The sequence below is a fragment of the Eleginops maclovinus genome, chromosome 16, assembly GCF_036324505.1.
Source record: "Eleginops maclovinus isolate JMC-PN-2008 ecotype Puerto Natales chromosome 16, JC_Emac_rtc_rv5, whole genome shotgun sequence".
NCBI lineage: Eukaryota > Metazoa > Chordata > Actinopteri > Perciformes > Eleginopidae > Eleginops > Eleginops maclovinus.
In genome coordinates this window covers 5,560,640-5,585,225 of record NC_086364.1, presented here as the reverse complement: position 1 = coordinate 5,585,225, position 24,586 = coordinate 5,560,640, and the positions used below count along the sequence as shown (strand labels likewise).

The 24,586-nt window shown below is 35.7% G+C and overlaps 3 protein-coding genes across 3 annotated transcripts in view; all 3 read right to left on the bottom strand.

Moving 5' to 3' along the window:
- Positions 1-8,464, bottom strand: part of tmem104 (transmembrane protein 104) — a 63,683-nt gene extending 55,219 nt beyond the window's left edge. Inside the window, exons 1-6 of the mRNA XM_063904173.1 lie at positions 8,227-8,464; positions 7,474-7,540; positions 5,799-5,920; positions 4,816-4,897; positions 781-874; positions 24-107 (exon numbers count right to left, since the gene is read on the bottom strand). Coding sequence (XP_063760243.1) covers positions 24-107; positions 781-874; positions 4,816-4,897; positions 5,799-5,920; positions 7,474-7,518 — 427 coding nt within the window. The 5' untranslated portion in view covers positions 7,519-7,540; positions 8,227-8,464. The remainder of the gene's footprint in view (positions 1-23; positions 108-780; positions 875-4,815; positions 4,898-5,798; positions 5,921-7,473; positions 7,541-8,226) is intronic.
- Positions 8,465-9,487: 1,023 nt separating this feature from the next.
- On the bottom strand, positions 9,488-15,477 carry LOC134878409 (5-hydroxytryptamine receptor 3A-like). The gene is made up of 9 exons (XM_063904438.1): positions 15,256-15,477; positions 14,989-15,152; positions 14,199-14,243; positions 13,953-14,062; positions 13,261-13,433; positions 12,608-12,768; positions 11,957-12,167; positions 11,142-11,300; positions 9,488-10,256 (listed from the first exon to the last, which is right to left on the bottom strand). The coding sequence occupies exons 1-9, from the start codon at positions 15,293-15,295 to the stop codon at positions 9,997-9,999; spliced, it is 1,323 nt and encodes a 440-aa protein (XP_063760508.1). The 5' UTR covers positions 15,296-15,477; the 3' UTR covers positions 9,488-9,996.
- Positions 15,478-16,450: 973 nt separating this feature from the next.
- Positions 16,451-23,125, bottom strand: LOC134877607 (5-hydroxytryptamine receptor 3A-like). Its single transcript, XM_063903169.1, has 9 exons — positions 23,032-23,125; positions 22,782-22,945; positions 22,032-22,076; positions 21,195-21,304; positions 20,796-20,968; positions 19,042-19,202; positions 18,404-18,614; positions 17,849-18,007; positions 16,451-17,599 (listed from the first exon to the last, which is right to left on the bottom strand). The coding sequence occupies exons 1-9, from the start codon at positions 23,069-23,071 to the stop codon at positions 17,331-17,333; spliced, it is 1,332 nt and encodes a 443-aa protein (XP_063759239.1). The 5' UTR covers positions 23,072-23,125; the 3' UTR covers positions 16,451-17,330.
- Between the last annotated feature and the right edge of the window lie 1,461 nt (positions 23,126-24,586).

Sequence of the window (24,586 nt, the reverse complement as noted above, 5' to 3'; positions counted from 1 at the left end):
GCTCGAGGCCAGAGGAACATCACCTTTGTTGAAGAACATGGAGGCCATTTGACCCATCTCAACCCGCTCCACGATGTCGAAATGATCTACGTGACCTCCCGATCTCTCTGTGAAAACAAAGAGGCCGTCCGCAGTAAATACCATGCACAGTGAGGCAGGGAAATGTCAAAGAGCAGCCTGATTATTTCATTTGATTTATCTCAATCTCTTATCTTGGAGGAGAAATATAAATTCTTTCATTTAATTTAATGATTAAAGAAACTCTGAAACCTATCTTGTGGGAGAAAGTCTTTCATTCTTCTTTAATTCTCAAGAAAATTATAACAACTCTTAAGAAATAATGGTTAATAATGGAACAATTTTTTGTGTTGTATCTTTGTTGTGGTTTGCTGGTAATGTACGTAAAAATATGAGTTTATAATCTGAAAAAATCTGTTTAATGAAATAAGCCGATAAATTAAAAGAAAAAATAACTAATGATAAGGTTAAAATATAGGGGGTTTCTCACCTTTCTTGTATGCATTAACTCCTTATTTGTGTACAAAGTATGTTGTTGTGAAATGCTTTGCCAGAATAAGTACAATAAAATATATAAATATATATATAAATATAATTATTTAAGTTTTTAAGCTGTGTTTAACCCTTTTTTTGCAGGACCAAAGATGTTTTAGATGTGATAGAACGATACTTATTTGCAGACTTTTAGGAAACTCATGTACCTTAAACCAGCCCAGATTAAATTCAGTAACTTGATGTGTGTAATAAACTCTCGACACTCACGAACAGACAGGATGGGCTTCGTCTCCGGCTCCGAGCGTCCCCGGACGACGACGTCATCATCCGAATACTCCGAGGTGGAGTCGCTGTCATGCACCTGCGGAGATAATATGTGAAGCTTTATTTAGTTGCCATTTTCCTAATTTTTAAACATAAACAGCAGTCAGTTTACAAGCGATTAACACAGTGTTTATTTGCTCTATATGTGATGCAGGGTGAGACAGCATCTGGCAATTACCAACGACAGCTGGGAAGCACTTCGCAATTCTAACAAATATAATTTCATAACTTCTATAGAGATTATTGTCGATTAGCTGCCAATGATAGTCAACTTTGTGAGCGTCGGCGGCTAAAATTAATAGAGAGGCGCTGATGGGAGAGAGGGAAGAAGAGGAGATGAAGAGTGACAGGAGCTAATGGCTCTGTGACAAACAGCAAACAGAAACAACACAACTAACAGATTAACACGCCGCTCTGGATGAGTCAGATGACTGTGAATGCCTAAAGGCGGGAAACAGAGGCTAAGTAACTTTGCAAAACACTGTCAAAGGAAAGTAAAACAAACAAAGTCCAATTCGTTTTGAATACCTGTCAATACCAAACATCTGCTATAGTTAGGTGTTTATTATACAATTATAGGTGTGTATGCGAGTTATAATTGAAAGCTACAAATAAAAGGGTATTTACTGTACAGTATTTCATCATACATTCTGCCATTTGTTTTTGTTGCTTTCACAATTATGAGTTGAATATTTGGTAGTATTTTATATAATTGTTTTGACTGTTGGTCTGTCAAAAAAAGGAACCTGAAGTCAACAATTTCCAAACAAAACCGAGAAAATAATCACCAGATTTTTGATGGTATCCTTTTTGAGAATTATTCAATTAATAAGAATAAAAAACAAATAATTTAGACGGGTTCAAACAAAACTATTGTTTCAAGACCTATAGTAACTATAATAATGGTCCCAAGTAATATTTCTCAACACATTTCCTAGACTTTATAATGAAATTACTACTTATTACGTCATTTTTCTTTATGGCTTTTTACATTTTGTGGATAGGGGAAAGCGGACATATACTGCTCATTTGCAGGTTTATATTTGTATTTTAAATGTACACAAACCTTTAAAACACACTACAGGAAAGGGAGAACCCCCAATATAACTGGGATCCAGCAGAGGGCGCTCACGACACCACAGCCAGTATTATACATTCCAATTTTTTTATCAGAACATCAGGCTGGGATGCAACACAAGCAGTAATGTGATATTTAGATCCCACAGTTAAGGATGTCCTATAAAGTGTCATCATCATGAGGGGAGCATCAGAAACTGGGCTTAACTCTCGCTTTTCTACTTCAGGTAATGCAGAGATTGGACCGTCATCATGGCCTCTGGTTTCCACCTCATATGAGAGGGGGCTCTCTTGGAAAACATATATGATGCATTGCTTAATTTGCGTATATATGCTTCCTTCAAGCAGAAAGGCATTTAGCCGTAAACGTTTCCAGTATTCAGGGTCTTGTGTTTTCCATTATGTGGGAGGAGAACGGCCGAGAGGAGTGCAGGAGCCATGAATCAAGGCCGAGCGTTTGGGGCTCTGTTACACTCTGTTATTGTCCTCCAGCTTGAAACTCCTCAACTGGAAACCCAAAGGCATTAGGTAAGATGACTTCTGTAGCAGGGGATAAACCATGTAAAGTCCCTCTCTAAGTCAAAATAAAAAATGATTAAAGACCTTTATTGGCAGCATCATCCAAATGAAGGAGTGGCATTCAACCGGAGGAGGAAGAAGACCTTTTAATTAAAGAGTCTAATTAAGGTTTTTGTGGTTGTCCCTGTCCTGTAGTGTGTTATATGGGTTTTAGTGCATTTAAATGGTCTGCAAAGCCTAAAATCCCTAAATACCCTGCTCTCCCAAACACCTCTGCCTGGAACGCCTCCATTTGACTCCTTTGTTTACTTCCGTAACATTGTGACATCACTACGTAACACTCACACTTCTATTGGCTAGCACTCTAACACATTGTACATGCTAGGCTAAGGGGTGGGACATCTCTAAGCGGTTGACCAATCACAACAGAGCTGGCAAGCTTGCCAATCAGAACAGACTGGGCTCTGCTTTCAGACAAAGTATTAATAGCACAGTGTATAAATACTCGGTTACAGGGAGAAATCCTGTATTTTTTTACTTACAAAAAAGTATACAAATAGTAGCATCAAAATGAACATTAAGTACCAAAAGTAAAAGTACTTGTTACGCAGAGTGGCTATCTTCAGAATAATATTAGATCCCTGGATTATAATAAGTGATCCGTTAATGTGTACATCCTTTTAATTTTGCAGCTGGTAAAGGCGGATCTAATATTAATAACTTTGTATTTTGCCAAGTGTTCTAATCCAAATTCATACATCATAATTCATTTATATTTGGCATTAATAATTAGAACCTGCAAAGTGACTAATGTTGTAAAATAAATAAGTGAAAAGCACAATATTTGGTTCCAAAACGTAGTGTAGTTTAAGTATAAAGAAGCGTAAAATGGAAATACTCAGGTAAAGTACAAGTCCCTTAAATGTGTATTTGTACACAAGTACAGCACTGGACGCTATGTACTTTCCACCACTGCATTGAACTTGTGCTACGAAAAGACGATAAAACAACAGCCCTCGAACATAAAAAATACAGCTTCCTATTAAAAAAGGAAGTTATTTGAGGGTTCAAACATAAACTATATTTTATAGTCTAGTAACCTTTACTGAGGTACAAATGAAACTGTTATGGTGCTCTCAAGAGGAGCTGAAGTGTGACCAAGAGCAGTCATATGGTGATACATTTAAAACTTCCTTGATACGGGAGGTCATTCAGCTTTGGAGCCACATTTGTAACCTGACTTTTGAAAATAAATGTTTTGTAATGTCTGATGTGTTTTTAAGCGACCACCACTTCATTTATAACATAGCTTTTAAAACGACTGGCATAGACTTTATTGTCTCGTACCCAAAATGATCAACCTTATTTGTTTTTTTTTTATTGATATAAGGCATTATAGCGGCATTATATGCACACTAGACGTGTTTGAGTTTCCATAAAGGGGTATGACTTACATGATTTAACGCAGAAAAAAAAGGCCACAGTGAGTAAAATGTTACAGTGAGTAAATAAAAACACACTGAAACGTCTTGCCATTCAGATGGTTAAGCAATTAACTTTTAAAACTTCTAACAAACACAATAAGAGGTGCAATTTAAGCAGTTATCTCGATGTAACCTTAGTTCTATGAGCGAGTCTCTGGCGGGGCTTTACATCAAACCGTGACAGAAACAACATGACACAGCCACTGTCTGGAGTATAATGACATAAGGCTGGATCCCGCCCTCTAGTGTTCAGCAATGATATCAATGGTTGAAACATGTATTTAACAGGACTGATGAAAACCCAATGCATCAGGCATAAATCCAGCATCACCTCCACCAAGCGTTAGAAATTCATGCTAGAAAATACGACGCTGTAACAACCCAAATACAGTGAAAAATACTCCCATTTCAGCCAGTATTTGTGCCTTAATTGACAGGGCTTTTTTTTAGCTATTGCAGGTTATGCAAGAGTCTAGTTTCAAGGATCAATTAAACAAGTTAGATCTGGCATACTGGGAAAGAAGGAAAAGTAGTTCCGTCACTGACTCTGTCTGACTGCTGTCATTCTGGATTTATGTTTTTCTTAAGGTTAATCCCACTAAAAAAATGTGTTATTAGCTGCTTCAATACCTCAGAAAAGACCAGTAAGCACATTAACCAGAGCTACGACTCACTCACTGGAAATGTCCCCGAGTCGCATTAGTTCTATTTATTTGCCTGCAGCGTGTGAATAGTGTTCATCTTCATTTGTTTTGTGGCAAACCGACATTTCATTTGTTTTAATATGTGGTTAGTTACACATCCATGAAGTGAATAGAGAACTCTCCACTCAGCCAGCATCTAATTATAGACGTGTACACATATTATCTCATTTTGCTCCTGCAGTTTATGATCTCACCTCCTCCTGCTCTCTCCTCTTCCAGCGCAGCTGAGCGTTGGTCGACGCCATTGCCTCGATCACAAAGGTGGTGGTCATGTAGCTGGTGAGAGGAGTCAAGAAGAAAGATGCTCAAAATATCTACCTTTAAACCACCATTGCTTAACCTAAGAGGATACATCTCTAAGTTTGATGGAACACAATCAATATTGTTAAACACCTCAAATTTCTAACAAAATACTAGATTGACCTTTCATTGAGCTTTTCAACTAATGTTATATTTTGATTTTTTCGTAAAATCATTAAGTAAAGCACATTACTTGCTGATGATTAAATAGTTTATTATATTTATATTTGACCTTTTTTTAATTCATATTTTATGCAACAGATTGTTACTTTCCTACCAAATCATGCAGTAGGTATCACAGTTGGAAAATAAAATCAGAACTTTTCACTGGGAAACACACATGATTTGACTTATACAGTATAGGATTTTAGAAGAAACAAATATCTAACATGTATTAAATATAACATTTGAATTTCAAGTGAAATGTACAGATTGTACAACACATATAACAACAAACAATATGTAAGAAAGTGTGTATTACAATATATATAGCAGTTTTTTAGTAGTAACTCAAATATAAATTGTTCTGCATGTTTAAAACAAACATATGTGTTGTTTACATACTAACATAAACTAAGAAAAAAGCAGATATAAGTGGAAGATATTGCCATCAAACCCAACACCACCCCAAAGAAAATAACTAGCACTTAAAGAGAATAATATCTGTGTATTTGGGAATATAACTGCATTTTTCTTGTTGTTCTGAGTTTGTAAGTCGCTCTGGATAAAAGCATCAGCTTAATTAAATGAAAATGTAATGTAAAAGACATCAGCCTTCAGCTCCATGTTTAAAATGTCTCCGATGTGGCTCACGGGATGAGCTCGAGCTGGTGCACGTGGGAAATGAAAACAGGAAGCTGTGCAGAGCAGAACTCACCTCATGAATCCTAAAAAGGAGATGAGTGATATGCTAACCACCCAACCGGCTGTAGCGAAGGCTTTGGGCATCGTCAGAGCTCCCGTCCCTACAATCAGATTGAACATGTAGACCAACCCCACCTGGAGAAGACAGATGAGAGGTTTAAAGATATCTTCAAGTGGAATATGTTTGCAGACATTCAGCTATACAATTTCATGTTCTGTTGCATGTTTGAACGGGACCTATTATTCTTTCCTGTAGTGTTATATATGTTTTTAGGCATTTAAGTGGTCTAAAATCCCTTCCACACACTCCCCCGTCTGAGATGCCTCCACTATACTCCTTTGTTTACTCCAGCAACATAATCAAATCAGTATGTAACACTCCCCACTTCTATTGAGTAGGCCTTCAACATATTATACATGGCAGGCTAAGGGGCGGGACATCTTTAAGCGATTGATCAATCACATCAGATCATGCCAGCTAACCAATCAGAGCAGACTGGGCAGTATGAGAAAAATAAAAACATTTTTGAACATTAAAGCATGGAAACATGTCACAGTAGACGAAAAAAATACAATTATGAACCTGAAAATGAGCATAATATGGCCCCTTTAATGTGTTTTTGCTTAACTACAACATGTAAAGCTCAAGGTTCAAGTTCAAGGGTTTTTATTGTCACAGTAGCTACAGTGTAGTTATGGCAATGAAAATCTTAGGTCCCGAGCTCCTCCAAGAATTCAACATATTATAAAAGGACATAAGACCAAATAATAATAAAAAAAGAAATAGAAATAATAAAATAAAACTAAAAAGTAGTGCAAAATTAAACAGAGTGTTTTAAATTAGAGTAAAATTGTGAATAGAATATAAACACAATAAGCAAAATTATGCATGGAATGTTGAAAGTGATCAAGTATATGCAGGATTCTTTGTACATGTAGTAGAATTCAATATAATTCTAATATGAGGAGTTTTTTTAAGTGCCTTGTTAGATAAAGGTTTTCAACATTCAACAATTGCTAAGGAATGCATCTGGGCCAGATAAGTCTAAGGAAGCAGCACTTTGTCCTATCTGGTAACAGAGTCCTTTAATCATTTAAACCTGAAGCTCCCCAGAAAGGACAGAAAATATTTGACCGGCAGAACTTAATGTTTGTGGTAAGTAACTCTGACGTAAGCATTTAGGGACTTCGTAAAAACTGAGACCAGACCATAAAGAAGCTTGCTGTGTATAAAAAGAAGGATGTGTCAGCAATTTAGCTTCCTCTTTATTCTTCACTGCACTTTCATATGCACCATCCCCACTCACAATGACATTACTAATTTCATGACTTGAAGAGGGTTCTTTAAAAAAACTCTCTTCTCTGTCTTACGTGTTTGAAACAAAATGATCAGTCAATTAAAGTGGCTCAATAAAAAACAGAGTAAAAGTTGAAGCCCCTACAAGTAATTTGAGAAGGTACATCTTCTTAAATGATCATTCAAAGTCAAATAAAACCTAAAAAGTCCCCCAAGGTAAGGTGGACTTTGCATTCAGTAATGCATCCAGAGCAGCTTAAGCTATCAAAGAATGTATTGACAACTTGCAATGTGTACATAGCTCTAGTTCCACATAAACAAACAGTGAAACAATCTCTGAACTTAGAAAAAAAAACATGAATTAAACCCATTATAAATGTATAATACTCACAAATGGGGAGTAGGGTTCCCCGCTCTCTGTAATTCCACCTGGCATGGCTGATGACCGTGGTCTTCACCTGAAGGAAAAACAACACCCAGGAAACTGAATCCAACTCTACCTCCTCATTCTCTTTCAAGCTCTACATTTCAATGTACTTTTGAGGCATTGCCATGGTAAAGTACCTCCAAACACTGTTTCTACAAGGTCTATGAGATCAACACAAGTTGTTGTTCAGTTTAATCTTGCATGGAAAAAGACCTATATTCGCATATCTTGAAATTTAGTGTTCATTTTAACATTTGCAACCCAAAGGCGCATTTATTTCACATGATCCAACACATTTCTTAAACGTTAAGTAGTACTTTTCCATTCGGCATACTTATGATTCACAAAGCAGATTTTATTAAGATGTAGGCTATGTCTTTTACCAACTTTCTACAGAGCCCAACTTTTAAGTTATGTGACAGATATTGTGAATGACAGTACGAAAACACCCCATTCTATTTAGAACAGTGTATAATGTACCTATGTTCCGCGATGAACGACCACTTGACAAAGTTAAGGTGGTATAAAGATGTTTTTAAGTCACTGTTTAGCTGCTATTGCCCTGCTAATATCCCAACTAACAGCACAGGTTAAAATAACCTTATCACAGAAAATACACGTCTAACATATTGTTGCATGTTATAATACACAGATATTAAAAGAAAAAGACAGGCAGATAATATGTCATTAATCAAAACAAAAGTAAACACTTCTCACCTTCCTTCTGCCGAGAGTATATTGCTAATCTTTCTAGGCTAGCAGGATGCTCCCAGCTGTCATGTGGATCTCTAGCTGAATGAAGGCAGAGCTTAGCCACTGAACTAGCAGGAGCTGTGGCGTTGTTAAAAGGTAAAAGAGATGTTAGTATAACCCAAGTTTGGAGAAAAACTCTTCCCAACTGCGCTAGCAAGGCTCTTCAACTCAGCTAACTGAAGCAGCAAACTAAACCAGCTGACCTGCTCCCGCATTAACAGACGTCAAGCAACCTGTGACACAAATGTAATCTTCCGGTACTGGCTTTCAAAGTAAAACCGTGTAAGTGGTTGGTATGTTCAGCTTCTTGAAGATGGTTGTTTAATGTTTTAAATGTTTGTTGTTAATTATAATTATTATTATTATATTAATTATTATTATTCAAAATATCAGTAAGACTGGTTGGTAGGCCTGTCATTTATCTGGCTTATTTGATTTTAAAATAACTAACTGATTGTTCGAATGACTAACAGTGAAATTCATGGTCTGATAGAGGGACACACACACACACACACACACACACACACACACACACACACACACACACACACACACACACACAAATGTAACGCACACAATCACCGATTTCACAAAAACGCATGGAGAATGTTCATTTTTGTTTTCCTTTTTTTTTATTTTCTTCATTTATACTTTTTAAACGTTATACCTATATATATATATACCGATATATATATATACCGGTATATATACTATTTATACTAAAATGTACTTTTTTTCTGTTTTTCACTATTATATTGTGCAGTCGTTCCAATTAGATAGGTTGAAATGAATTGATTACAAAGCATTTATTGTGAAGGGGAAATTGTTTTGTTACCGTTAAAAAAAATGGTGACACGTTAGTTAAATCAGCAAACCCGCCCCTCCGTGCTGCCGAAGTTGTCAAAACGACCCACCCCTTTATTGACAGAACCTGTCATATGACACGCAAGCTTCATTTCATATGTTGTGAAAGGTGTTGTTCTGTTGTTTTGGCAGTCTCAGAACTGCTTTAAATATAATTTTCTTCCGGACACAGATCTAGTACTAGATTTTTTTTAACTAAATAAAACGTAATTTAATTTGTGTCTCTTTTTTTTTCATCACTACAAATAAGAGACGCAACCTTTGTTGATAGTTTTAATATATTTGTTTATGTTTAAATCCATAGTTTTCTCCCTTCCTTTTTTCTCTTCTCACATGCAATATAGAAACAGAGAACAACAAATATCAACACAAATCTTGATCCAAAAAAATCACATAATATATACAATATCCTATAAATAAGAACAACATCCCATTTGTTCACTTGCTTTAATGGACGAATGCAGGGAAATGACAATGGAACATGTCATGAGCAGCTGAAAGTGCTGGTATGTTTACATCTAAACAGAGTTATTCCGCTTCCTGTTTCACTACGTGCAACAGCATGACCGTAATGCAATATTCCCTATCCTAATGTTATTCATAATCAGTGTTGGGGAATCTACTAGTTTACCTAACTTAATATGCTTAGAAAAAAATAGGTACTTAGATATTTCGTACAGTGATAGAAAATTGTAACTAAATAAAAGGTCACACGCCAGCAAAATGTGTCTCATTGGCATTCATTTACAAAAGTACCGGTATAGTTCACAGGTCATGCATAAACCAAAATTAAAACAATAACTATTTTGAGACCAATTGTACCTCTTTTTATTCCAGTTATAATAACTTCTTAAAAACATAATATTACAATCAAAAGTAATATGTAACCCATAATGTATTCATGTACGAGACAAAAAGGCCAACGACTACAAAATAGAAGAAAAAGAAGACACGGTCTACGATTAGAGCCGCCCTTCTGTAGCGTCCGGCCTTTCTCTGGTCTTTGTGTTCTTCAACTTCCTGTCGAGCTGCCTTCACTTCCTGCAGGATCAGTTTAAGCAGGCCGCCGTCAACGGGCCCATCCAGAGGAAGGGAACTTTTCTCAGCCATCTCGTCAACTCCAGCAGGCTCTGTGTCAGAGTGATGATTCAACATAATGAGTTTGTGTAAAAATATATATATATTATTTGGGGTTGTGCAACACGTCACAAACTTTAAGAGCCTCAGAAAATTGCCTTACATACAGATATAAACAAAAAAGAATGCCAAAAACTTCAAATTATTACCAATTGTATTAAGTCTATGTGGTGTATTAAATCTGTTCAGTTAGTTACTCTCTGAGGTCATAGAGGGTGCAGAGAAGATGTCGTTCAGGGGCCATATGGTGGGCAATACGTTAGGGGGCCCCTATGAACGGATACATTTCATTTAGTGAGGCATGCATTGTGATTGATTACCTCCTGTGAGCACACACATTTTGGAGACACACACACATTTTCTTCTATAAATTGTATGCATAAAGACAGTTCGGGGGGACTTCCACAATTGGCTCTGAGAACCTATTGCCCGTGTTGGTGTATGATACTATGCTGTTGTAATAAACCTTATTATATACAAGCTGGTGTCTCCGGAGACTTCTTCATCATCTTCACAAACATCGCTACAAGATATACTTCATCTCAAGGTGATCGTCTTAATACAGCCAAATATCAATAATGTCCCTGAGGGGCTTTAAATCTGTATAGGAACCCTTCATCTTGCCTTCTTGCAGCACACAAAGTAAAAAATAAAAAGTGCAAGAGTAACAAACTGAAAAGCTAAATTAATAACAAAATGATTTTTATTCTGGTGAAAAGAGTGAAATTGTCTCCTAAACTATTTGACAAGAAGCCAAATAAAGTTTTATTTTACTTGTTTTTGGTAATTATCTGAATGTATTGCATTCAGTGTTTTTCCTTTTTTTATTCTACATCTTTAATTGTTTAAAAAAAAATTGTAGTTGGCAGAGACCTTACCTTTCTGATTGTCGACTTCCAAATGGATATCCTCTTGGGTGTCAGCAGGGCTTTGAGCCGTCTTGCAGCAGCAACCATCGAGGTCGTATAGGTAGCCCACCAGCATGGCCTCCAGGACGCTCAACCCCACCAAGCAGAAGATACAAAGGCAGTATTTGGCTATAAAAAGGTTCAAAGACATTTCAGGTCACTGTTGTTCATACCAGGAATAAGCAGGGGCAGAGCACAGGGGTGGATATGGGGGCATCAGCCTTGACTGTTTGCTGAAAATACCTTCAACTTTGTTTCATTTCCCCTTCAGTCCCCCTGGACGCATTCACTTCAGCCTCTTTGACCATTGGTGTGGCTTGTGTTGGTGAGTGTGAACGTTAGACTCAAAGTACACCAAGTATCATTTCATTAGTTCAAATCTCTGGTGAACTAGATAATTTTTGATAATTACTTTTCTAAATTTACTTGAGTAACCCTTTGAATGCAGGACTTTTACTTGTAATAGAATATTCCTACACTCTGTTCCTTCTACTTTTACGCAAGTCGAAGATGGGGACTAATTCTCTAAACGCTTTTCCAGGATAGTTAAGCAAAAATCACCAGTCATTAGTTAGGAAATGCTGTTTAGTCCAAATATTGTTTGATCACCAGACAGTTTTTGTCGTGAAAACTAGCCATCCTCAACATAACTTGTATCATGGTTTCAGAATGATGAAGACTAATATTATAGGGCAACTTCCATATCATGTAAAACATTTAATGCATTCCAATATCTAATGTAAGTTGAGTTGAGTTGAGTGTTTGAGTTCTTTGTGGCAGCTCACCGATCATTGGCACGTTTGCTTCAGTGGAGGGCAAAATGTCCTTAAGAATCAGCAGCATGACAGAGATGGACAGGAGTATAGTCACTTTGAAGCTCAGCTTTTCACCTCTTTCCTTACTGATGAAGAATGACGCCAAATCCAGAACCAGAAAAAAGAGCAGGGGAATGATAAAATTGATCACATAAAGCATCGGCTTCCTGGTAATTGAGACCTGAAAAAAAAACAGCTTATATTAATTATAGACAAAGAGTTTTTCTCCATGTCAAAGAAGCATCCTTAAAGGGTTCATTTCCCTTGTCTTTGAATCCCCCTGTATGATTGTTACAATGTTGAGGACTCTTGAAAGTCGGTCGTTCAGAAGCAGAAATAATCAGAATTATAATAAATATATGTTTAAAAGCTGCACATATTTCATCTAGTTGGTAGAGATGTTTCTTCATTTGAATGTGATTTAGCACATTTGTGTTTTTATATTTGCATCACTTTTGAAAGTGCAGCGCTTTTCTCCTAATGGCACTGCACCAGTCGGCCACCATACACTTTTCTTAATACCTGCATTTAAAAAAAAGATCTTCCTACAAATAAAAAGAGTTAAATGAAGAAAATACAAACAAATGCTGTTCTAAAATGTAAATATCAATATTATCTTACCTTGTATAAAAGTTTGCTTCTATGTCCATTTGCTTTGGTTAAATTTAAACTCATAATTTTCATGTGTTTGAGATCCCATTCACCCTTTGTAACCATGAACAGCTCTGAGATTTGAGTGAGGGTTCTGCCACTGTTGAGTGACCTTAGTTCTATAGCAGTTGCTGTGTGAAGAAAAGAGGTTTTAAATAATGATATCATCATGTTTTTTTTTTTCATGCAGTGATCAATTGTGACAGTTTGGAATGCGATAGCATGACTTCTTTCAGACTTTTAAGATGCTTTTGACGGTTCGAAGGTAGCATTATTTCATGCCTCATTTGCATATTTAACCATAACATTTAAGAACACTTGTAATGTTATTCATAGCCTTTTAATAGAATTTTTTTTTTCCTAAAAAATTGTTAAATTGTGACATTTGTTATGGTTGTTGACAGTATTTTTGGAGTGAAGAGAAGAATCCCCTCTGTAAAAGCATTTCACTCTAATATGCCAAAAATGTGAACAAATAATTGTAATTGTTGCCTAATCCATGTTGAGATTTCTGTCAAAGAATCGATGCAAAAAAGCAAAAAAACCATGGAAGATCATGCAAGTATCTATCAATATTAAACCCTAAGCCCCTGTAGTGTCTCCCCTAACCTGGTGTAATTTACCTTCTGAGCTCATGGATGAAAATGAAATGTCACACTCTTGTGTATCAAAAGGGAACAGGAAGAGATCCAACCGACAGGTGGAAGTAAGCCGCTCTCTTGTGGTCGCCACCATCGAACCATTTGGATACAAAATGACGACTGAACTTTTTTGAATGCTCCCAGTATCAGAAGCACTGAAAAAGTAAAGAAGGACATTCTACTTTAATGTGTTGGCTTGGATCTTTATCAAAAACGGTTCAAAGCACAGACATTTGATCCTTACAGAGAGTTAAACAAAACACAAAATACTGTATAACTAGCTTAATTATTTAGCATGATTTTTTTACATAAAGATTGTGACTTTAAACACATTACATGGAATTTTCCTCCACTGGGTACTCCCAATTAAAACAACAATTGAGAGTGGTTTTTCACAAGACCACTGCCTTAATTGTTTATTAAGAGGATTCTACCGGGAGCTGAATAATTAGTTAAATCTGTGTTTCTTTCTTCTGGAGGGAACAAAGGGATTTTAGCCTTTGCAGACCATTTCCATGCACAAAAACCTATACAACATACTACAGGAAAAACCATAACAGGGCCTCTTTGAATAAACGTACGTTTCTGAATAGGACTTTTCAGGAGCCTGCTTTATGAAACTCCTCTTTGAATAAGATCCACAACCTACAGCTCTGTGATAAATCAGTACTCACTCTTCCAAGATTTCTATATCTGGGATCCAAAGCCTGGTTCTTGGAATGGTCAGCATATTTATACCGCAAAATTCAGTGGAATTCCAAGTTAACAATTCATTTGTCCAACCCTTGAAAAACAAAAATGTATGTTTTAAAACATTTTGAGACACTGATGAGTGAGATTGAAGTAGACATTACTGATGTTTGAAAATGCGATATTATTCTTTAGCACCTAAAATAAACATTGTCATTGATGAAACTCACCATTTCGATCCAAATGTGACTCGTAACCGTCTGACACTTCTCATCCTGCAGACAATCAATGTGACAATCATAGGCATTTACAGCAAAAATAACTTGAAGAGATCGATTTTATCAAACAACATTCTTATCCGTCTACAAAGCCAGTTCTGTGTTACTTATAGGTTTTGAGATTTCTGTCTCCGAGATTTTCATTGGATTTTAGGTTTAAATAATAAAGTAGTTGCAGCATGGCTACTTTTACTGTTAAATTGCAGAGCTTCCAAATCTCTACATCAGATATAAAATAAATACATTTCTAGACATCACTACAACTGGAAGATTAACCCTTTCCAAAACACATTCAAATATGTAAATATGTCATTATATAATATATGTATTATAATGCATCACAGACCAGCTAAGAAGTGCTCACTAATTCAATGATTAAAATAATTAAATAGTACTGCTAAAAATATATTCATGGGGGCTCTGTTACAGTAAAGCATATATTAGATTTAAGAAAAAAATCCCTTTGTTGGTCCAAAAATGGATGGAATTCTACTTGATACAGAGATACCTACGGAGATACCTTCTCCACATCTGGTGACTGGTTTTAAGATAAAGATTATTAAATTAAAATACTCTGGTAAAATACCTTTCTACGCAAATGTAGTTTTCAACACTGCATAAAACTAAAATTATATAACATAGCGCAAATATATTTTTTTGATAGAAATCAAATTTGAAAACAGATACCTTCGTGAAAGTAATGCAACGCTTAATCTTAATGTGTTCCTATTAAGACACTTACCACTTCTAAAATGCCGTACAACAACATGTCCAGCTGAACCAGGGTGGGTGTAGTCCAGCTCTTCACGGGTCGCATGGTTGCCAGAAGATCATTAGTTGTCGTCAGGTTCAAATGTGTCAGAAGACCAACGTATGAGCAGTCTGAAGTCTGACAGCTGGAAACACCTGCAGGGTAGAAATTACTTTTTTAGACAAAGAAAAGTATTTTGGTTCTAACATAGTATTTAAAAGTTTAATTAAAATACCCACAAGTAATTAAATGACTTACCAACTAAAGCTAGAAAAGCTAGAGTCCTGAGGGCTGACATGATTGTTTGCCCTCATCTCATCCTGAGGGAACGCTTTTAAGCTGCAGAACTGTGTTGCAATATGAGCAGAACAAAACCACAGTAAGAGACTTCAATAGAGCTAATTACATAACATGAATCATTTGTGCTTCTATTGTTGAGCTGCAGCTGATGCAATAAGTAAACACGAGGACATCTAGGTGATATTGAGTGTTTTAGAGTGCAAACTGTTCTCAAACACCTGTGGTCAAAAGCAAATACAGGCAGGTGACAAGAAATAATTCCAGGTTATTATTAAGAACATGTACCAGCACAAAGGGAAAAGAAGTATTTGAGTTTGAAATTCTAATATATTAAATCACTAGACTCACCTGTGTTCACAAGTCAGATGAAAAACCAATTATTGTTTTGTTAGAGTCACGGGACAATGTACTAGATTTAAAGTAAATTCAATGTATTTCATTTTTGCTTAGGACTTTGTGATCCAAATCATATTTCATAAAATGTTTTGACCAAATACATCAATAACAATATTTTGAGGATATTGCACGAGTTGAACATTGATGCTTTCACAAAATATATGTATATGTGTCACTATCAGGTACACCTGTTCAACTGCTTGTTAATGCAAATATCTAATCAGCCAATCACATTACAGCAACTCAATGCATTTAGGCATGTAGACATCAAACAGAGCATCAGAATGGGGAATAAAGGTGATTTGAACGAGGTATGGTTGTTGGTGCCAGACGGGCTCTTCTGACTATTTCAGAAACTGCTGATTTACTGGGATTTTCACAACCATCTCTAGGGTTTACAGAGAATGATCCAAATAGTGGAAATATCCAGTGAGCTGCAGTTCTCTGGGTGAAGATGCCTTGTTGTTGCCAGATGTCAGAGGAGAATTGCCAGACCGCTAGAAGATGATCGGAGTATGTGATTAGTTCTCTTCTTAATTAAGTCTTAGTCAGATCCTTGGTTGTCGTGCATCAGAAGGCTTAGCTTTGTTTTGCCTTGCCCTACCTGGGTTGAACCTTAAATGTTACGTTATTTATTTATTTATGTGATGAATTTGAACTACTTTCATTACGTTCATACAATTGATACTGATATTTATTGTGGTGGATGGACCCACACGCATACAACTTTAATACACACTTCCGCAGGTTTCACAAACATGAATGCAGTGTTCATTGTTTTCTGCTGGGTTTTTTTATTGTTACAATGACACCCAAAAAGTATACTGAATCATAACAAAGTTTATATTGGTGAGTCATTACTGCAAGCATTATTTTGAACTTGGTGCAACTTCAAATCAAACAAAAGGGGCATGTATTGTTTTTAAAACCAGTTAACCTTACACGGCAGAAAAGTTTGTAAAGCACCACTAAACATTATATGACAACACTTATATGCAAACACGGACCTCCGTGCTGCCAAGGTTATCACAACAAATTATAAAGTATATTTTAATATAATCCTAGCACAAATAAGACAAGGAACCTGTGCTAAATAACTTATTTTCAATGATTTTGATGATTTATATATAATGACTTTAATGATTTTGTATAAACATAAACCTCTGTATTTTGTTATTTGATGTATTTTATATTTTTCTCACTTTTTTGTGTTTTATCCCAAAGTTGTTTTCAGTTGTTCACTATTTATTTTTTTCAATTACTTAAATCACTCTCTAAAAAAGAATGTGGTTGAACTACCACTAAGCTACTGCAAAATATAGTTAAATTCTAGTTAAGTAACACATAGTTCACTACTCCCCAAAGAAATTCATATTAATATGAATTCCAATGCTGTACATACAATCATTTTCATAGTCTATATTTTGAATAAAGGCTGTACGTTAATGTCTACAAAAGATCATTTGGATCATTACACCACTTGAAAAAATAACAAAAAGGTAGTATATTCAAAGAGCACGAAAAGTGAAAATCAATCATTTAAAGGTTAGAAATGGTGATAATAATATACGTTAAAAAGATCATTATAGTCAGATTTAAGAGCATGCACTGGCAGATTATGCACCCATTACTTATTATCAATAAGAATATATTGCTGAAAACCAGTGTGTATTCATGTATGACAAAAAAACTAAATCAGTTAAAAAATAAAGGGCAAAGAAGACACTGTCTATGATTACAGCCGCTCTTCTGCAGCGTCCGGGCTTTCTCTGGTCTTTGTTTTGTTCTTCAACTTCCTGTTGGGTTGCCTTCACCTTTTCCAGGATCAGTTTCAGCAGGTCATAACCATTGAGCCTATCTAGAGGAAGGGAACTTTTCTCAGGGATATATTTTGCTCCAGCAGGCTCTATGTGGAAGAGATAACAGAATGAAAAAGTGGTTAGTAGAACATTTCTAAGTACATAAAAGTGTATAAAAAAAGTATTGCCAATTGTATTAAGTCTATTTAGGTCAATCTCCCTAATATATATATAGATGCCACAAATGTGTATCTGTCTGGGTGTTTTTTATTCTTTAAAAAAAGGAAGGAAGGAAGGTAGGCAGGAAGGAAGGTAGGCAGGCAGGCAGGTAGACAGGTAGGTTAGAGAGACCTTACCTTTCGGATTGTTGTCTTCCAGTTGAATATCTACTTGGGCGTCAGCAGGGCTTTGAGCTGTCTTACAGCAGCAACCATCGAGGTCATATAGGTAGCCCACCAGCATGGCCTCCAGGACGCTCAACCCCACAATGGTGAAGATCGCAACGCAGTAGCTGGCTATAAAAGATCCAGAGACATTTTCTGGTCAGTGTGATGTTGTAGAGACAAGTAATGAGCAGCATTATGTCAAGTCGTTAAGGATGTTTCTTCATTTATTTTGGCATATTTGTGTTTTAATATTTGCATATTAAAACACAAATTCATTTCTGACGCTGCAGCGTATCTCTCCAGTGGAAGTGTTTTTGGCCATTGTAGTGCGTTTACACCTATCGGCCACTGTATTTGAAGCCTAGAAACTATAAACAAACTCTAAAAGACGTACATATGATGCATCAATGTTGGCATGCTATCTTTTCCATGCCATCTTTCTCTTCCTCAGCTACAACAATGATTTTTTACTTGGCAACTATCATGGTTTGTTCCATATTATGTAAAGAACTCAATGCAGCTTACCAATCCATGGCAGCTTTTTTTCAGTGGAGGGCAAAATATCCTTTAGAATCAGCAGCATGACGGAGATGGACAGGAGTATAGTCACTTTGAAGCTTAGCTTTTCACCTCTGTCCTCACTGATGAAAAATGAGGCGAAATCCAGAACCAGAAAATAGAGCAGGGGAATGATTAAATTGATCACATAAAGCATCGGCTTCCTTGCGATTATGACCTGAAAAAAAAAAAAAACATATCATTTTTAATTATTGTCAAGCACAGATCCTGAAATGGCTATATGATATATACTATTAAAAGTAATTCAAATATTCTCAACAAATAAATAAAGTTAAAATAAAACAAACCTTTTTTTATATATACTCTTGAACATGAATAATATTTGTACCAACATTGGCAACATGTACAAATTTATAATGGAGACTTTGTCTTTAAGTTTGTGTTTAACATTTCAACCTCAAGTGAACTCTCTATGACTCTGTCGGCAACACCAGATTTAAAAACTCATTATGTCTTTTTTGTGTTTAAATGTCTTCTTAATAATTGTATTTAAAAAAATATCTGTTTGCTTTACTTTGAAATGCCAAAGAAAAAGAATTATGACACAGTGTAATCTCATTACAAATATTCTTAATAACTCTTACCTTGTATGTGAGTTCGTGTCTTCTTCCAGTTGTTTTGGTACCATTAAATACAATTATTTCCATTTTGGTGAGTTCCCATTCTCCTTTTGTAATCATTAACTTCTCAGAGATGAGAGTAAGGGTTTTGTCAGTGTTGACTGACCCCAGTTGTATAGCGCTGCCTGTGTGGAAAAGAAAGTGATAAACAAAGAAGCAATTATATCACAGATGCTTCATAGCAGGGGAAATGGCTCAGTATGCAGTTAATGATAGACACTACAGGAAGAAAATGGTGTTTATGTTCATGCTCTGGTCAATTTTGACAGTTTGGGCTATAATGTTTTAAGAAAAATATAGAAAATACCCATGTAGGTGTTTGTTTTGCTAACTTTGTCGATTTGTTACTTCATATTTCTCCATAATTCAACAAAGGTTAGCATTTCATAATGCCTCAATTAAAACTTTTGTAAAACAAAAAACAATTATCTTGTGTTTGTAGTGAATACTGTAGGTATATGTAATCAACTCGGGAAGTTTGAAAGCAATAGTAGTCAAATGGTTTTATCTAATTTACCTGTAATGTACGGTGGCCGATAGCTGCAAATGTGGCACAACGCCGAAACCTTAAAATAAGGAGAAACGTGCTGCAACTTCTCAAATGATGCAAATATAAAAACACATATGAGTCAAAACACATGTAAACGTACATGCATATGTTCATTAACTTGAAAACATGTGCACAAGATTTTGAAAAATAAATACCAACTTGGCGAAACATGTGCAGCATTTACTAAAAGCGCTGCACATGTTTTTTTAAATCAAACAGGAAAAAAAGTGGATGATTACCAAAGGGAAGGGAGCGTAGGGATTATATTAATATATTATAAAGTTACTAACGGTCACTGTTTCATAACTGTGAATAAGTGCTGAGTCAGTATATATAAAATGAATAAGTTAGCTAGGTTAGCTGGCTAGCTTACAGATGATCTGCCATAATATCTGCAGGAATCATGCGATCACATTGTTAAATAAAGCAATAAAACGTAGATTTTACACAGGTTCCAGAGAAAAGTGAGAGTTTGGCCAACTTTATAATAACTGGGTCTCGGCCCAAGCTTTGAGCATCATTTTTTAGTGCCCCCGTTTCTGCTTTGTTTCGAGTTTCTTGTAGCAATTAATATTTGAAGTGCTTTTAGTAAACGCTGCACGTTTCGTCAAGTTAGTACGGATGTCTCTTCATTTGCATGTGTTTTGACACATTTCTGTTTGTATATTTGCATCGTTCTCTCCTAATGGAAGTGTTTGGACCTTTGTATCGCATTTTCAACTTTCAGTCACTGCAGCAATGACTTGCAAATTGATTGGAATTTTACAATAAATATCTCTAAATGTATTTTTCTCAAAGTTAGTTTTTTGTCATATTCCTGTTGTCTTTCTATCTATATTTTGACTGTATTCAGAGATGGCTTTAATTAATATGATGACAGTAACATTTTCTGTCATTAAGTGTTACAAAAAAATGGAAATCCTCTCCCTGAAACCAAATTTTAAAAAGATTTTTACCAATCAAAGTTTATCCAATCTTAAAATGTCTGTGCCATAATGAATGCAAAGTAGCAAACATTTAATGAAATAACTCTTGATTTGAGTTATTTCATTAAATGCTGCAATCCAAAATATAATCTCCCTAATGCTAGTAATGAACTGTATTCATCATGCTGGTATCTATTAGTTCAATTTTAGTACTGTCTCCCCCCTAGTATGGTGTGATTTACCGTCTGAGTTGATAGATGAAAATGTGATGTTACACTCTTGTGTGTCAAAGGGGAACATGAGGAGATTCAGCCAACAGGTGGAGGTCATCCGCTGTCGTGCGGGTGCTGACAGCGTGCCGTTGGGATACAAATTGACGACTGAACTTCTGTGAATACTGCTAGTATCAGAGACACTGAAAAAGAAAAGAAGACATATGCTCATTTTCAGGTTCATATTTGTATTTTGTGCTTCTACTGTGACATGTTTCCATGCTTTAAGGTTTGTGTCTGTAGGGAAAAGCTCGGTAAATCTCTTTCTTTTTGGCTCTAGCATTTGGGATATTTGGGACAAAAATAAAAGAATGAAACTTCCCCTTTGCAAAAGATCCACAAACTGCAGCTCTGAGATGGTTTACTCACTCCTCTAGGATTTGTACATCTGGCAACCACAGCTTGGATTGTGGAACAGTCAGCACATTAACCTCACAGAAGTCTTCTGGATTCCAGGTTAGGAATTCATTAGTCCAACGCTGGAACAATTTAAAAAAAAACATTCTGACACAGGTCGATAAGGTGTGAGATAGAAATAGCAATGACTAACACTGCAGGTGTGATAACAGAACAAATGTCCTCTAATTACTCATTAATTTCTGGGAGTCACCCATGATTTGTAATGTGTTGTGTTCACAATCCATACATTTTTTGTAAATTATTACCATCATATGTTTCAGAATGATCACATTCATTTAAGGATTATATTTGTGGGCTAAATAAATACAATTGGTAAATTCATTGAAATTATAATGCAATTTTGTTTGGGATTCATGTACGTTCAGCTTGGAATGGTTACGTACATACTGCTCTTGGATTATTTGTGATTTGGTTGGTAAGTGTTTTCAGTGACACTGCTGCTGAAGTCCCTCTTGATGGAGATTTTTTGGGGGCATGTCGATCCTCTGCTTTTTTTGTTTGTGTTTGCACAAAGCATAACACCTACATAAAGTGTTTACGGGGCTTTTCTTTTGCTAATAATAAAACAATATAAAGGGATTCGTCAGCTCAGTAAGAGTAGGTTTGGATGGTTAAGAACATTTCATTTGTTTTGTTTTTTGATATTATTCATAATACATCAGAAGAAGTTAATGCTGCATGAGAGGGAATTTTGCTGAGGTTAATAAGGTGAAAACAATCTACTTATTTTTGAAAATGCAATTTTAATCTTCAGCACCTGAAATAAATATTATTGATAGGACTCACCATTTCGACCCAGATGTGAGTGGTGACTGTCTGAGTCTTCTCATCCTGCAGACAAACAGTAATACTGGATAAGTATGCAAGCATTTACAGCAAAAATGGCATCCAAAGGATCCATTTGCTCAAACATAATTATGTTTTCTCACTTATATCTATCCTACTCAAACAGTTCTCGGTTATTTTCATAGGTTTTAGCATATTTTTCTGATGTTTAGATGTTTATTTTTTAAAAAGGTTAGAAAGAATTATATTTGCATTATGTTAAAGAGTGTTATGTATATTTCTGGGAATAATTCTGACACTCCCAATCTTTTTGTTTAACCTATTTTGTAAAAAAGGTTAAAAACGAAGACCAATTTGTTTACTTGAACGTCAAACAAAATTATTATTATAAAAAAATATAATAAAGTCACATGCCAGCAAAAAAAGTAACTCAAACATTCCCTATAATCAACAGGTAACAAAAATATGTTATATTAAAATAAATTGTAATAAAAAGGGGAAAAGGAGTGATCAAAGGGGGTTACAATAGAGAAGCAAAGGTTAAATAAATAATATGTTTTAATATATTAATAGCTTTAATAGAATCGAAGTAATCAAATAAAAAAATACACTAGGGTGAATTAATATTCCACCACTGCATTAAACCAAGATTAGCTTTAATAGTCCACTTTCGTAAAGCAACGAGCAAAGATGTTTTTTGTGTTTTGATTAAAATGACATGAAAAATCTATACCCTATTAAGACACTTACCACTTCTAAAATCCCGTACAACAACATGTCCAGCTGAACCAGGGTGGGTGTAGTCCAGCTCTTCACGGGTCGCATGGTTGCCAGAAGATCATTAGTTGTCGTCAGGTTCAAATGTGTCAGAAGACCAACGTATGAGCAGTCTGAAGTCTGACTGCTGGAAACACCTGCAGGGTAAGAGACGAAAAACTCTCTTTTAGACAAAAAAAAGAATCTTTATTCTAACATTCAATATTATAATTGAACAACTCACCAACTAAAGCTAGAAAAGCTAGAGTCCTCAGGGCTGACATGGCTGTTTGCTTTCATCTCATCCCGAGGGAACGCTTTTAAGCTTCTAACAACTGTGTTGCATGAAAAGCAGAACAAAACAACTGTAAAGTGGAGAAATGACTTCAATAGATGTAATTACAGAAAGTAAACAAGAGGTGATTTCAGTGGCATTGAGTTCTCCTGCGGCGCAGAATAAAAAAATACACAGGCATGTGAATAGAAGTCATTGTAGGTTTTAAATAGATAATTTAAAATTGACCTGCACAAAGAAAGAAGTGAACAGCAGCATACCAGCTGTACATTTCTGTATGGTAAATAATGACCTGTGTTTGCAAAACATATTTTCATAATGGGAATTATTTTGTTTATCATAATGTACACTGTCCTAAATTCTCTATATTTATATTGTGTATTCAATACTCTAAAGATATACTGTATATCCTTCACTGTTGATATGAGACCACTTCAGCATTATCAGTTTCTCTTGTTTTCTTTTTTATAGGTACGTCAGTTGAGTTAAATGATTTTCCTTTTTTTTTTTATTGTATTCTATAAACTACTGGCAGATTTGATCTGCGTTGGAATTCAACAGACATTGGAATGGCTGCCATACATGTAGAGATAGAGATTTAAGAACATTTCCCGTCCAATTTTTATTGTATTTACTGTTCATTCTAATGGAATGCCTTGTCTACATTCTGCTGTGACTAACAAGAATGCCCAACTGGGATCAAAAATGTATATCTAATCTACACTAATATAATCTTCAGAAAAAAACAACAACATAGTCATCCTTTTCAAACTTTATCTTCCGTGAGAGGTTGTGTGATAAAAAAACAACAGAAAAAGGACTACAAATATTAATACCTTGTGGTGAGATTGAACTGCCGCCAGAATGAACCTAAGTGTTTTATTTCCACTTGAGCAAAGATGACTTTAATCTTCTCCATTGTAATTTGAAAAATCTCTGAAAATGACATTATTACATAACGATTGCTGCAGAGGGAGTTTTGGATATCTGTTTGCTTCAGTCGATAAATTACTGTTCCTAGGAATAAAATGCTCTATGAATCAAGCTATGAATGATATAGCCCAGTCTGCTCCGATTGGTTGGCTGGCTGGTTGTTAAAATTGGTCAATCGCTCAGAGATGTCCCCACCCTTAACCTCTCATGACAATGTGTTGGGGCGCTATCCAATAAGAGCGTGAGTGTTACATAGTGATGTTACGCTACTATGGCGTGAAAAACAGCGTTTGCTAACAAGTGACTAAACGCCATCACAGTGGCACAAGTCAGCCTTTAGCTTAGCATTGAAGTCATGTGAATGTGGTGTAAGTTGTTTAACATTAGCTTTCGTATTTATGTTGATTTGCCAAAGTGGTGTTAATATGTGGAGATAATCCTGCCGAACAAAACGTGTTAGTATCCTAAACCTGCGCTGGACACAAAGCTTATTTTCTGCAATATTCTGGAATCCAATGAGGGAATCCCATTGCTTTTTGTCGAGGGAGCCTTTGCGATGCTAATTTTCGGG